Source organism: Pan troglodytes, chromosome 10 (assembly GCF_028858775.2).
Source record: "Pan troglodytes isolate AG18354 chromosome 10, NHGRI_mPanTro3-v2.0_pri, whole genome shotgun sequence".
Classification (NCBI taxonomy): Eukaryota; Metazoa; Chordata; class Mammalia; order Primates; family Hominidae; genus Pan; species Pan troglodytes.
In genome coordinates this window covers 113,503,368-113,518,948 of record NC_072408.2, presented here as the reverse complement: position 1 = coordinate 113,518,948, position 15,581 = coordinate 113,503,368, and the positions used below count along the sequence as shown (strand labels likewise).

The window sequence follows — 15,581 nt, the reverse complement described above, 5'->3', positions numbered from 1 at the left end:
GTGGAGAGAGGGTAATTTGATCGCCTTCATTTTGTTCACTGGCACTTATTTTGGGCAAGAATAGCAAGCCGTTGTATTCAAATGGGGCTTTAAAAAATGTATATTTTAAAACTTTGTTTTGCTGAAAATCATTTCATCTTTGTTTAATAGCAACAAACGAACGGTACATGAGTCTCCCCGCAAGTACAGGCAGATTGAAACAGAAAATTAGAAAACTAATGCTGGGGAATGGGTGCCAATACTCAGCAAAGAAAGGGTTCACGGTCTCAATCCCTTTATGAGAAATATTAATTTGGCTTTCTAATTAGGCAGAGAATGCATGAAGCCCTTAAGCTATTCTCTCTCTCCTGCTACCACCATTTTATGGGCAGGAACTTCAAGGAAATCTGAGACCTGAGTTTGATTCCTGGCCCCTACTTACAGCTGTGTGGCTGCGTGGCTTTGGGGGAACTTTCTTTGCCTCTTAGAGCCTCATCTGTAGAACAGGGATACTACTTTCTACATCGCAGAGGCAGCATGAGGATTAAATGAGATAAGGAGGATGGTGGTGGTGGTGAGCAGAAACTTTGGTGTCAGACAGACCTGGGAGAAAATCCTGTCTCTGCTACTTACTACCTCTCTAAGTTGATTCCTCTTCTGTAAAGGAAGAAATGTGCCACCTATAATAAACATTTTATGAGGATTAAATATATTTACATACGTAAAGTAATTAGTATAATACCTGGTGCTTTATAGTCAACCAGTAAACAGTAGCTGCTGCTACTATTAACAACTTATGTAAAATATTTGGCACTAAAATGTAATTCTCTCTTCCATCCCGCTCTCAACTCAGTACTTACATTCGAACTTGATGTTTCGCAAGTTTTCTGGGAGGTCGTGGAGAGCCACTTTTAGCCACTCATCCAGTTGCTTGGCAAACTTTCGAATCACCTGAGTTAAGCTAGAAAAAGAAACGATGAGTTTTAAGTGCTGCACATGTTGCTTAGCTCCTCCCACAGGCCCCTAGAGGGTTTTATTTCCCCTAATCATGTTTTGGCTGCTACCAATAGGTGCCATTTGTAATAGCAACCTCAGAGACAGTGCCAACAGTCCAAGCCCTGTGGAGAGCCGGTGGGTCTGGGAAGGGCACGAATAGAATGTACTCTGCTGGTCACTGATGGCCACTGCAAGGCTTGGTGGCATCCAGAACTATTTAGATGCAAGGAAAACATGCTCCTTCACGCTTTTGAAGAGCTTGTGTGAGGGGTGAAGACAGTGGGCCGTGGGCCTTAGAAAGCCCAGTCCTGTCTGATCCTCCCAGGCAGGCAGGAACCCTGTTTGCAACATAACTGCCATGCCTGCCCACCCAGCTTACCAAACTGCTCGCCATTTGGTGGGAACTGGGAAGCAACAGCATATTTTTAAATTAGCAAACAACCCTGATATGGGCCTTGAAACCATATTAGATTCCAAGAGTCAAAGACCATATTAGAACAGGAGGCAGGAAGGAACTGGAGAGGCGAAGCACTGAGCAGGGCAGTAGGTTGCAATAAGATGGGAATTTGAAGTTGAGAAGACACCGGGCACCATTTTCTGGCCCTTGCTATCAAAGCCATCTGCTCACAGGCCTAGGTTCGTTCTCCTCCACGAAGTCCTCCTTGGTTGTGCCAGACACAGGGACATCTCCCCATTGACCATCCATCCTTGCCTTCCACCAACACCACCTAGCCTGCCCTGGTTCAGCCTTTCACCCACTGTCTCCTGTCAGACACAAAATCACCAACCTCCACCCCACTGGGCAACCCCATTTCTCTCTGGTCACTGACTCTTTCCTTTCTCATGGCTATCTCCAACCTTCTTCAAGACCCTTACGCCTCCAATTCCCCAACTCTCCCCTCCCTGCCAGCGGGTGGAATCACCTCCTACTTCTCAGGGAAAAAAAAAAAACCATACACACACACACACACACACACAAAGGAAGGACGTCATCAGCACTCAGCTACCTGTCTGGTTCATCTCTTCCTCCTTCCTGATAGAATCCACGAGCGATCCTTCCTCTTGCCATCCCCTGCTGCTTTCTCAGGAAATCTACATTACCGACGGTCCCTTCTCCTGTATATTCAGCTTTTTCTTCTCTACTACATCATTCTGCTCATCAGTTTTTTTAGGAGACAGTCTTGCTCTGTTGCCCAGGCTAGAGTGCAGTGGCACAATCTCAGCTCACTGCAACCTCCGGCTCCCAGGTTCAAATGACTCTCGTGCCTCAGCCTCCTGAGTAGCTGGGATTACAGACACACACCACCACCCTCAGCTAATTTTTTGTCTTTTTAGTAGAGATGGGCTTTCGCCATGTTGGCCAGGCTGGTCTCGAACTCCTGACCTCAAGTGATCCACCCGCCTTGGCCTCCCAAAGCGCTGGGATTACAGGCGTGAGCCACTATGCCCAGTCCTGCTCATTATTTTAATGCATTTAAGAATGTCTCACCTTAAAAACAACAACAACAACAACAACAAAAAACCTCTTATTTCCTCCACTCTATCTCCTTGAGCCACTGCCCTTTCTCCCACATCACAGACAGACTTCTTCAAAGTGCTGCCCGATTCTTTGTCTCATTTCCTTCACCTCCCATTCCCTCCTCACCCCGCTCCTGACCTCAGCCTAAGCAGCCCCATGCATGATTCTAAACCCAGTGGACTTGTCATGGTTCTCATCTGCTTGACATCTTGGCAGCATTCGATTCTGTCACCTGCGCCCTCCTTTTGGAAACACTCACTTCTCTTGGCTTCTGTGATCCCTCCTTCTGCTGCTCCTCCCCAGTCACAAAACTCCTGCCCTCTGCCTGGTCATCACCTCTCAGTTCTTCATGTCTAGTCCTGGGCTCTCTTCTCACAAAGCTTTCTTCCTTCCCCGGGTAGTTTATCCAGGCCCACACATTGAATCTGCGAAATTCCCATCTGTGCAGATTCACTGTCTGCACTTAACTTTTGCACCTCTGGCCCAGAGGTCTCCAAGTTGAACTTGTGATTTCCCCCTTGGACCTGCTTCTTTTCTTGTGTCCTCTATTTCAGTATGAACTCTATTTTTCATCATTTTATTTTTATTGATCACTTTTTTATTTTCAAGAATTTCAAACATACCCCAAGACAGGTAGTATAATAAACCTCCAAGCACCCATGACCCAGCTTCAAAAATTGGCATCATTTTTGCCAGTTTAATATATTATATTCCACTTTTTCTTTTCTGAAGTGTTTCAAACAAATCCAAGATGTCATTTAACCCCTAAAAACTTAGTGTGCATTTCTCACTGGCAAGGTTTAAATACATATGTGTACGTGTATACACACACGCACACAATGTGCATGCAACATTTAAATCCTCCATGCCATTAGTTTATCTAACAGAATGAATAGTAATTCCTTAATATCATCTACAGCCCAGTCTGCATTCAGACTTTTCTATTTCTCCCAAAGATGTTTAGTTTGTTTGAATCAGGATCCAAACAAGGTCCACACATTGCATGAAAGATATAACATTGTCCTGTTCTATTTCTTAAATTTTTTTTCCCCCTATTTTGTGCCATTTATTTATTGGCAACATCATGGTATTTGTCCCCTGGAATGTCCTACACTCTGATTTGGTTGAGTTCTGTCTTGTAGTGTCATGTAATCTATTCATCTATCCTGTCTGCTTCTAAAGACTTAATTCAGTTACAATTTCTTTAGGCAAGTATCCAGTTTTGCATACGCGATTTTGGACACAGTCTCTCTTTCCCTTTACCACATATTACAGATTTTGCTTCCAAGTTACTTCCCAAGCACAGCCACTTCTCTCCCTTTTCTCCCTAGTTCAGGCTGCCGTCATCTCTCATCCGGACTTACAGTAGCTTCCTGAGTCCATCCTGCCCTGCTCACCCTCCCACCTCCACTCCATCTTCCACATTGTCAGAGGGACATTTCCAAAACACCTGTAATTCCGATTAAAACTCCTCAATGTTTTCACATTATTCTTAGGATAAAAACCCCAATTCTTGCTGCAGCCCCCAAGGCCCCACCTTGCACCTTCTCCCTTTCTCCGCATTCCGGACCTCTGGCCTCCAACTCCAACTGGTCCTCTCCCCTCAGGGCCTTCGCCCCTGGCATCCTTTCAGTCAAGAACATCTCTTCCCTCTTCACCTGCTTAGCTCCTCGTTATTCAGCTAATCTCAGACTAGATGTTATTTCTATAGGCAAACCTTCCCCGAAGCCCCCAGACCAGGTCAGCACCCCTGATGATTCCTCTTGAAAGACCATGTAGTTGTGACAGTTTGTTGTTATGTCAACTTGTGTGATTATCTGATCATTGTGCATCTTTCTCACTGTACCCTTCATGCAGAGGGCAGGGACTATGTCTGTTTTGCTTATCACTGTATCCTCAGTACCTAGCATAGTGCCAGACACATAGTAGGCACATAAGAAATGCTTGTTAAGTGAAGTGTAAGAATGAATGGCTCTCCATCCCCAGATGGACAACGGGCCTTGTCCAAACTGTCCCCCTCCCTACCCTCCTTATCTCTGGCTGCAGCTCCTCCCACTGTCCCCTCAGCTTACTCCATCCCTGCAGCACTAGCCTCCATTCAGTTTCTCCAACACTTCAGGCCCTTGCTTACCTCACCAGGACCTTTGCACTTGCCATCCCTTCTGCCTGGAAGCTCTTGCCCCAGATAGCAGCTCACCTCCTGATCACCTGCTCTAAGAGATGCCTCCCTAAGCCCCAGCTGACTCCATCTCCTGCAGCATCTATGCCTTCTTGACATACTGTCCTCTGTGGGTGTACACCTGCAGCTCGACCTCCTTCCTCCGCTTTCCCTCCACCTCTTTCCTTCCCTAGGCTGGGATGCCAGGGTCTGTCCTCCACTTCTAGGGACACACTTTTCCTCCCTCTTGTGCGGCTGGCTGCCAAGTCTACAGCTCCAGCTTCAGCCCTTCTCCTACATCTTAACTCCACACTCGTAGCTCCCTGAATGCCCATCAGCGGTGATGCTGTTACAACTGCAACAACGGTGATAACAGCAGTTACCTTTTAATGAGTGCAATGTGCCAAGCTACTAAACACTTCACATGTACTTTCTTAATCCTCACCTCAGCCCTAGAAGTACATACTGTTGTTAGTCCCAACAGAGAGGTGAGAAATCGAGGCTCACAAAAGTTATTTTACTTGTCCAAAGAGATGCAGCAAGTGGCAGAGCCAGGAGTCAAGCCCAGGTCTATCTGACTTACAACCGCTGTCCTACTCCACTTTGATGAAAGTACCACATTGTGCACTTTGACATGCCTTGCTGCTCCCCATCTCCAGTGCCCTCTGCCTTTCTGTCTGATGTTGCTATTCCTTTGGCATTTCAGGCTTGGTCCTCAGTCTTTTCTTTGCCTCTTTGACTTCTCCTCCCTGCCCATACCACACACGCACGCACACACACACACGCACGCACACACATGCATACACACACACTTTCTTACTATAGCTAACCCAATTGTTATTAACAACCACTGTGCTGAGATTACTTGGAAGAAGTGAAAAACCCCAGTTTGAGAATGATTTCCCTTTCTTATAAATGGGAGTGTATGATCCATGGTTATCTCTATAATAGTGTCTTTTTATTCCCCTGAATTTCAACATGCTCTTCTGAGTTAGAAAGGAAGGGATGGGTCTGAGCTAGGGGGTGGGGAGCTGTGCCTCAGCCTGGGCCTGCCCAGGGTCATGAGTGAGAACTTCTAGTGCCAATTCTCATTTCCATGATGCCAAGCACAAGGCTTGGTACAGAAAAGGCACTCAAAAAAGTTTGAGGGATGGATGAATATATAAAACTGAAAAGTCAGCTCTCAGATGGAGCCTGATCTTTTGAATAACTTTGTCTTCCTGATTTAATGAAAACGGCACTTGATTTGTAAGCCTTGCAGGCTAAGATTGCAGTAGTAATTATGTAACCACGTGATTTTTTAACAGTCTCCTTTGGCAGACTGTAACTCAATGAGGGCAGGGAGCTTGCTTATCTTATGTAATGCTGTATTCCAGGAACTAGCATAGTCCCTAGCACATTGTAGTAATCAATCAACATTTGTTTAATGAATGAATGAATATTGTGGTTTTCTTGAATGAATATTCGAGTCCTGACTATTTCATTTATTTGCAGGTGAAGGTAGACAAGTCATTTCAGCCTTTTTTTTTTTTTTTTTTTTTTGAGACAGGGTCTTGCTATGTCACCCAGGCTGGAGTGCAGTGGTGGAATCTCAGCTCACTGCAACCTCCGCCTCCTGGATTCAAGTGATTCTTGTGCCTCAGCCACCCAAGTAGCTGGGATTACAGGCGCCTGCCACCACGCCCAGCTAATTTTTGTATTTTTCGTAGAGACAGGGTTTCGACACATTGGCCAGGCTGTTCTCAGACTCCTGGCCTTGAGTGATTTACCCGCCTCGGACTTCCAAAATGCTGGGATTACAGGCATGAGCCACCATGCCTGGCCCTCATTTCAGCTTTTAAGCTTTAACCTCCACATCTGTAAAAATAAGTCAATTATAGATAGGAAGGGAGGGGTTAACATTTCACTTGTACCCCACAAACTGCTTTGTAATAAACAGCAAATGCCATGTGTATGTGTGTGTTTAACACCTATAAAGCATTCTTAAAAGTATGTGAATCTTTCTTATAAAGATGTGTTTTACTAAATCCTCAGAAGATACCTTTGTGGTACAAAATAAAAGTGGAGATTTAGCCTCCATTCACTTGATCAGTGACTGAGAAAGATTTTAATAACACAAAGCCCTAAATGGCTCCTACGTATATAATATAGACATATACATATTATTATAAAAATTGAAATTCGGTCTTAATGTAGAACATTTGAATAATGCAGAAAAGGATGAGACTAAAATGTGGCCATAATCCCCTCTGGAGGTAACCTTTGTTAACCTATTTGGGTGTGTTTCCGTTCCATCTACAATGTGGAAAGCCGGAAAGAGCATCACTTCCACCATAACAAGAAAAAGCCAGATAATCTACAAAATTATAACTTTTCTTTAAACCATTAGAGAGCTGAGGTCACAATCACGTAGCCTGGAATTTATGGAAAGAAAGGCACCTCCAGTGAGAGAAGGACTTGGGGACTGGCTCACTTGCAACAGAGGGAAGAAAACAGGGCATTACATACAAGTGGGTGAAATAAATTTTGCTAACACTTTTAACAAATTGCTAATGGACCAATATGAACTACCACGAGAGTATAGAACTCTTGGAATGACAGATGCAAAAGAAGTTCACATCTATTTGCAAGCCCTCCTCCACAGGCCTCACCAGGTGTTCATGAGGAAGACTGGGGACAGGACAGGAGGACAGAAGAAGCCTTTCTGAGAGGTACATGTTTGGAGGAAGGGAACAGCTGTTGCTGTGGAAAAAGCATGAAGTTCCACCAAGACCTTTCTCCCTTATGGAACAAAAGCCTCAGTTGACTAGGGGAAAAGCAGAAAACACTGTTGACCCCAGAGAATAGGGAAGACCCATTGTAGGTGGGGGAAAGATGAAAAGAGAAAGCTCTCTAACCCTGCTAGAAACCACCAAGGGCTCAGATCACTAGAGATTTGTCTCTGCAATGAGTCAAGATCACTGAGAGTGCCCAACTCTGAGATCCAAAGCACAGGGCTTGCTTAAGACTGAAACAGGACTGTACAAAGGAGAACCCACATCCCCACTTCCAGCTCCAATCAGGCTAACAAGCACCAAGTCTTAAGCAACTGTGTGCATAGGGACGGCCTACAGGTAAAGGAGCAGGCACATTAAGGGAAACAACCCAACAAATCTCCAACTTAAGCACAAAGTACCCCAGAAGAATTTAAATCTGGTGCTACACTAAAGGTAATCATAGGAACAACAAAACCCAAATGCAATGAACTCCCGAATAGACTGCCTCAACTCATATTCAGAGCCCAGGGGAAGAAGCATGCCCATTTCCAGGCATAAGTATTATTTACCCCAGTCTCTACTCTTCTACACACTGTTTGGCAGCCAATAAAAATTATGAGATAAACAGAAAATTAAGAAAAAGAACCTACTGTCAAGAAACAAAACAATCAACATAACCAGACTATCAGACAGGTAATTTAAAATTTAAAGTAACTATGATTACTATGTTAAAAGCGCTAATGGAAAAAGTAAACAAGCATGAACAGAGGCAGAATTTCAGAAGAACACATAAATAATTACTACTATAAAATTAATATATTAATAATAAATGTGATAATAATTATTATTAGAGACAGGGTCTTGCTCTGTCATCCGGCCTGGATCATGATTCATTATAACCTCAAATTTCTGGGCTCAATTAATTTTCCCGCCTCAGCATCTTGAGTGGCTAGACTATAGGCACAAGCCACTATACCCAGCTAATTTTTTTTTGTAGAGACAGGATCTTGCTATGTTGTCTGGGCTGTCCTCAAGTGATCCTTCTGCCTTCATCTCCCAAAGCACTGGGATTACAGGTGTGAGCCATACGGCACCCAGCCAGAATGCAGAAATTACTTTTAAAAGAATGTAATATTAGAAATTGACATAAAAACAAAGTACAGTGATGGAGATAAAAAATGCTTTCAATAGTCTCATTAGTAGCATTGGCATAGCAAAGGAAAGAATCAGTGAACCTGAAGATAGGTCAGTAAAAATTACTCCATCTAAAACACAAGGAGAAAAATGAGTAGAGAAAAAGCAAAATCAAGCATCCGGGAGTTGTGGGACAGTATCAAATGGCCTAACATACTTGTAATTGAAATATCAGGAGGAGAAAAAAGAGAGAAAGCAGAGAAGAAGATAATGAATGGGTATTTTCCAAAAATAATGAAATACATCAAAGCACAGATCCGAGAAGCTCAGAAAACCCCAAGTAGGATTGAAAACAACACAAAGCATTGAGACACATCATGGTCGAACAGCTGAAAACCAAAGATAGAGACTGAAAAACCAAAGACAGAGAAAACTGTGGAGGCATCCAAGGAAAAAAGGCACACTGCCTACAGAGGAGCAAAGATGTACAAAAGACAAACATGCAAGCCAGAAACAATGGAGTGAAATGTTTAAAATGCCAAAAGTGAAAAACTTGTTAATTCAGAATACCATACCCAGTGAAAGTATTTCTCAAAATCAAAGAGAAATAAAGACCTCTTCAGAAACAAATAATTTGTTACCACTAGACCTGCAATATGAGAAACATTAAAGAAAATTTTGCAGGCAGAGGACTATGATTACATATCCAACTCATATATTACACAGATGAGTTGGATATACACAAAGAAATGAAGATTAGGAACCATGTGAATGAAAGCAGATATAAAATATTTTTTCATATCTTTAATCATTCTCAAAGATAGTTATCTAAAGCAAAAATAGTTATAATGTTTTAGGAGTTTATAGCATATACAAAAACAAAATGTATGACAACAATAGCATAAAAATGGGAGGAGAAATAGGGAGTATACTGTTGTTAAGATTCTTACACTACATGTGAAGCAGTATAACATTATTTGAAGGTATATTATAATTGAAGATATACAAACTTAAAACAACTAGTAAATTTTTTTTAAGAGGTATTTTTAAAAAGACAATCATGGCCAGGCATGGTGGCTCACACCTGTAATCTCAACACTTTGGGAGACTGAGGCAGGAGGATTCCTTGAGCCCAGGAGTTCAAGCCAGCCTAGGAAACATGGCAAGACCCCATCTCTACATAAAAGTAAAAAAATTAGCCAGGCTTAGTGGCACATGCCTGTAATTTCAGCTACTCAGGAGACCGAGGTGGGAGGACTGCTTGAGCCCAGGATGTTGAGTCTGCAGTGAGCTGTGTTTGTGCCACTGTACTCCAGCTGGAGCCTGGGTGACAGAGTGAGACCCTGTCTCAGAGGGGGAAAAAAAAAAGCCAACCATGGAGATAAATGGGATGATAAAAATAATTAAACAAAATTAGGCACAACAAAAGGAATAAAGGAGCAAAAACTGATGAAACTAATAGAAAACAACTAGGAAGAGGGAAGATCTTAATTGAACCATATATTTAATTACATGAAATATAAAGATCTACACATACCATACCAACTAAAAAGGAAAATTGCCAGACAATAAAAAAGAAAGACCTCCCTCTATGTTTCTATGTTGGTTACAAGAAATCTACTTCAAATATAAAGACAAATTAACAGGGTGGAAAAAAATGTAATGCAAACACTAATTTAAAAAAAACCTGGAGTAGCTATATTACAAACAGACAAAGTAAACTTCTGAACAAGAAATATTATGAAAGATAAAAAAAGACATTATGAAAAGAAGTCAATTCACCAATAAGACATAACAGTTCTAATTTGTATGCATTTAACATCAGAGCTTCAAAATACATGAAGCAAAAATGTATAGAAATAGACAAATTCACAATTAGAGCTGGAGGTGTCTATACTTCTCTATTGCTAATCAATAGAACAAATGGACAGAAAATCAGTAAAGACAAAGAAAATTTAAACAATACTATCAATTAACTTGACCTAGTTGACATTTATAGAATAATCAACCTAATGATACCAGAATATATAGCTTTTTCAGGTACACATAGAACATTCACCAATAGGCCACATTCTGGAGCATGAAACAAGTATCAACTTAAAAGAATTGATATATTACTATGTATATAATATGACCAGAAGGGAATTAAACTAGAAATTATTAATAGAAAGATATCATGAAAATCCCCAAATATTTAGAAATTAAACAGTTTACTTCTAAATACCCCATAGATCAAAGAGGAATTCACAAGAGAAAGTAGAAAATATTTTGAATGGAATTAAAATGAAAATCCAACATATCAAAATCTGTGGGTGCAGCTAAGTAGAGATTAGAATAAAATTTATAGCATTAAATGCTTTTATTAGGAAAGTAGAAAGATTTATAATCAATGACCTAAGCTTTCACTTAAAGAAACTAAAAAAAGAAGAGCAAAATAAACCCAAAGCAAGCACAAAAAGGGAGGAATAAAGATAAAAAGCAAAAGTCAATAAAATTGAAAACAGAAAGCAAGAAACCAGAGAAACCAAAAGCTATTTTTTGAGATCAATAACATTGAAAAATTTCTAGTCTCACTGACCAAGAAAAAGGAAAGAAAACACAAATTACCTACATCAGGAATGAGAAAGGACACATCACTACAGAGCCTACAGATATTAAAAGGATAATAAGAAAATATTATGAATTAAAAAAAAAAAAGAAGAGAGGGAACACTTTTCAACGCATTTATGAGGCCAGGGTTCTTCTGATATCTAAATAAGAGAAAGACATTATGAGACAAGAAAACTAAAGGTGAGTAACTTTCGTTATTGATCAAATAACTTTGATGAACTATAAAACCCTCTGAACAAAATATTAACAATTCAGATCTAGCAATATATTTTTTAAAAATTTATGACCACCAGACTAAGCTGTATAGTGAGACCCTATCTCTACAAATTTTTTTTTTTTTAATTAGCCAGGTCCTGTGGGGCATGCCTATAGTTCTAGCTACTCCGCAGGCTGGGGCAGGAGGATCACTTGAACCCAGGAGTTTGAGGCTGCAGTGAGCAGTGATCAATGATTGCACCACTGCACTCCAGCCCAGGCAACAGAACAAGACCTCATCTTAAAAAAAAATTAATTGGCCAGGTGTAGGGGGCTCACGTCTGTAATCCCAGCACAAAGGGAGGCTGAGGCAGTTGGATCCCCTGAGGTCAGGAGTTCAAGACCAGCCTGGCCAACATGGTGAAACCCCGTCTCTACTAAAAATACAAAAAATTAGCCAGGCATGGTGGTGCACACCTGTAATCTCAGCTACTTGGGAGGCTGAGGCAGGAGAATCACTTGAACCCGGGAGGCAGAGGTTGTAGTGAGCCAAGACTGCGCCATTGCACTCCAGCCTGGGCAACAAGAGCAAAACTCCATCTCAAAAATAATAATAATAATAATAATAATAATAATTATAAACACACACGAACACACACACATTCAACCAGATATTAAAAACCTATAGCTAGCATTGTATTTTATAGTAAATCCTGAATGCTTTCCCCTTAAGGTCAGGGTAAATGCAAAGATGTCCACTCTTGCCTAGGCTAGGACATCATCCTAAAGATTTTAGCCAGTGCAATAAGACAGGGGTGGGGAAAAGGTATACAGATTGAAAATCACACACACACAGAGCAGGAAGCACTGTGAAGGTGGAGGCAGAGATTAGAGTGATGCGTCTGCAAGCCAAGAAACACCAAGGATTGCTGGCAACACTGGGAGCCAGAAGACAGGCATAGCACATACTCTCCCTTAGAGCCTCAGTAAGGAACCAACCCTGCCAATGCTTGATTTGGGACTTCTGGCCTCCAGAAGTGTGGGAGAATAACTTTTCTGTTGTTTTAAGTCACCCCGCCAATTTGTGGTAATTTGTTACAGTAGTTACAGGAAACTAATGCACTTCACCATGTTAAAAAAAAAAAAAAAGGTAAATGAAATGTCATTCATCACAGTGTTGTTTGGAGTAGGACAAAACTGGACATATCAAGAGAATTGACTAAATGCGAGATGGTGGAACCCTATACAGTTGTAAAAAAGAAAAAAGCTCCTTATACCTTATACATGGATGTGGAATGTGCTTTGTAACAGTCCCAACAGGAAGGAGTGCCACTCTAAATGGGTGGGTTTATTTACAAGGGACATGTCACAAAGGTGTGGACGGAGTAGAGGAACTATAAGGGAGACTGCTGCAACCTAAGGCTCGGAGCACAGGTTCTCGCCCACTCTGTGCCCAAGGACAGCCTGGAAAGTTGCTTGGAAGGGAACACAGCCCAGTGAAGGAACCCAGCCAGCTCAACACAATCTCACAGGAAGGGGGCCAGATAATCCATCTCCTGACTTCACTCTCCTCCCTCCATCCCTCCCTGAGAAGCGCCCTGTGTGGTGGCCCATGCTATCAGCATATGCCCCACCTCTGGCCCCAGCAGAAGGCAGCATGAAGTGTGGTGGAGAGTGCATCTGGAGGGGCATGGAAGCTGTCCAGCATAAACTTCAAGGTTAAGTTGTTTTGTTTTACAGCAAGGCACAGAACAGGATATAGTGTATGTCACCATTTCAGTAAGAAAAACAGTATATTATATGCATTGATTACATGTGCATATCAGATCTGGACAGACTCCAAGAAAATGATTCTATTTGATGTTCTGGGAAGGGACTGGGTTGTCTGGGGAACAGGAGTCTGGTGGGGAGATTGTTTACTGTACACCATCTTATACCTTTGAATTTTAAGCCACACAAATGGTTCAAAATATTAACAGTTTATTTATATTCCAAAATATAAATAAACTTTAATATTTAAAAGTTCAATATTAATGGTCTTTACAAGGGAGGCCTCTGGACAGTGCATGATTATAATCAGTACAAGGGAAGCAGAACAATCCCTTCTGTGGACCAGCCGTGAAGGAAGACAAGAATAAGCATGCCCACCTGTCAGGTAATGCCTGCAGCACGGTGGGCATCAGCACCCCGGAGATAGCTTTGTAGAGGATGGAGTCACACACGCCGACAATGTTCACCACCGTGGAGGAGCCCAGCACAGGCAGCATGTGGGGCGGCATTCCTTGCCAAAAGTGCAGAAGGAAACTTTGAACCTGTATGGACCCACAGAGAGAAGAACCATGAGGTTACCCAGGGCCCTCCCAACAGAAGCTTGGGACTCCACCAAGGCCAACCCAGTCTACAATGCTGTCGTCTACTTCCCCTGCAGCAGCAGAAGTCACCCCCAGCCTGCCATGTTGTAGGAGGCCCTGGGAGTTTCTCCTGCTTCAAGTCTTCCCTCTGCCTAGGCATGCAACATGCTCACTGCTGGGGAACTGCCTAGCCTGGCAGGCTGGGGTCTCCTCTGCCCCAAAAGATGAAGCACTTTCACCCCTCAGCGCCTTCAGTGCTTACTGGGGTCTGGGAAGAGTTTAAGGAAAGGAAGGTGGGGCATTGTTTTTAAAAAGGTCGGAGCACTAGTACTCACTATTCTTTGAGCCCACTGAACCTCAGGGGCCCCTGGGTATTCTGGGAAGGAAGGGAAAGGTATGGGAGTCGCGGGTAAAAGGAGTGTGGCTGAAGGGAGAGTAGGTGCCACACACACAAAATTCTGATTCAAATTTGTACGTCAAAGATTGGGTCAAGTGCAAAAGTCTTTTCATATCAGAATTCTTCCATTTCCCAAAGCTCCCTGGCCAGTGGGTGCTATATGGGATGCTAGATGGTGATACCTGAGTGGTAAGCTATGTGGGCACATGAAGTGTGTGTGACTGACTTTTTAAAACTCCCCAAACCACTAGCAAAAAACCAGATTATAGCAGGCACCCAGAAATGCAATTATTACTATTAATATGATGATAGCAGGAACTTGAGCCACATTGTTACTGAACGAAGGGTAGAGTGAATGTCCAAAGCAGAGAACCCCTTGCCGCCTCCCCTACACCTCTGTCTTTTAGCTGTGGATTAGAAGTTGAGTAGAATAGGGGGTGAAGTGGTGGGAAAGGTAAGGGAAGTGAAGAGAAATAGTAAAAGATAGTAACTGATGTGTATAATAACATTTGAGAAAATCTAGACTTCAGCTATCAGCTGACATCTGCAGCACATCTTCAGTTGGGGAGCAGCCCATCTCGAAGCTGGGGAACACATAACTCTGAATTTTTATACATTCCAATGGGTTTGACTTGGTTTCTGGATCATGTTTCCTTCTCTCCCCAACAGATGGGCACTCTTGAGTTCCACATGTAGCATTATCCACATCCCTGTTTCCCCAAATCAATCCTGATTTGGCGTGGGAGATAATTGAGTCCCTCTAGTCTAACATTTTGGGGCAAGTATTATTGCCATTAGCTTTCTTTTCTGGGGAGATGGAGTCTTGCTCTGTCACCCAGGCTTGAGTGCAGTAGTGTGGTCTCGGCTCACTGCAACCTCCGCCTCCTGGGTTCAAGCGATTCTCCTGTCTCAGCTTCCTGAGTAGCTGGGATTCTAGGTGTGTGCCACCACACCTGGTGAATATTTGTATTTTTTAAGTAGAGACGGGGTTTTGCCATGTTGACCAGGCTGGTCTCGAGTACCTGACCTCAGGTGATCTGCACGCCTCGGCCTCCCAAAGTCCTGGGATTACAGTGAGCCACCGCCTGGCCGCCATTAGCTTTCTTTATCGAGTACCTACTATATGCCAGGTACTTTGCTTAGGTTCTTTCATATAATACTCATAATACTATAGCTGAGAATCATTACTCTTATTTGCAGAGATATTAGTTGTCCAAAGCCAGACAGCCAGTCAGGGAATGGCTGAGATAGAGCCTATGTCTGCCTTAGTCCTTCCACAGTCTCTCTTGTGGCGTTTGTTCTTCACATGGTAACTGGGTTTCTACCCCATTGCTGAGGCCCATGTCTCTCCCTAGACTGCTGCCCACTTCCCAGCTTTCTGCCCCTGCCCTGGTAACCTGCAACATCCTTCAGGCCCCTCCAAGGAGTAGGGCCTAATTTTCCTCTGAAAAGGCTGCCTCTGGCTAGTAGAGCCATGCCCCGACTC

General features: G+C 42.8%; 1 protein-coding gene across 7 annotated transcripts in view; it reads right to left on the bottom strand.

Moving 5' to 3' along the window:
- The window catches only part of RFX4 (regulatory factor X4), a 179,653-nt gene that overhangs the window by 52,482 nt on the left and 111,590 nt on the right, over positions 1 to 15,581 (bottom strand). For all 7 annotated transcript variants that reach the window (XM_001161826.7, XM_016924105.4, XM_009426155.5 and 4 more), the window contains 2 exons: positions 13,496 to 13,659; positions 840 to 940 (listed from right to left, as the gene is read on the bottom strand). In XM_001161826.7, coding sequence (XP_001161826.2) covers positions 840 to 940; positions 13,496 to 13,659 — 265 coding nt within the window. The remainder of the gene's footprint in view (positions 1 to 839; positions 941 to 13,495; positions 13,660 to 15,581) is intronic.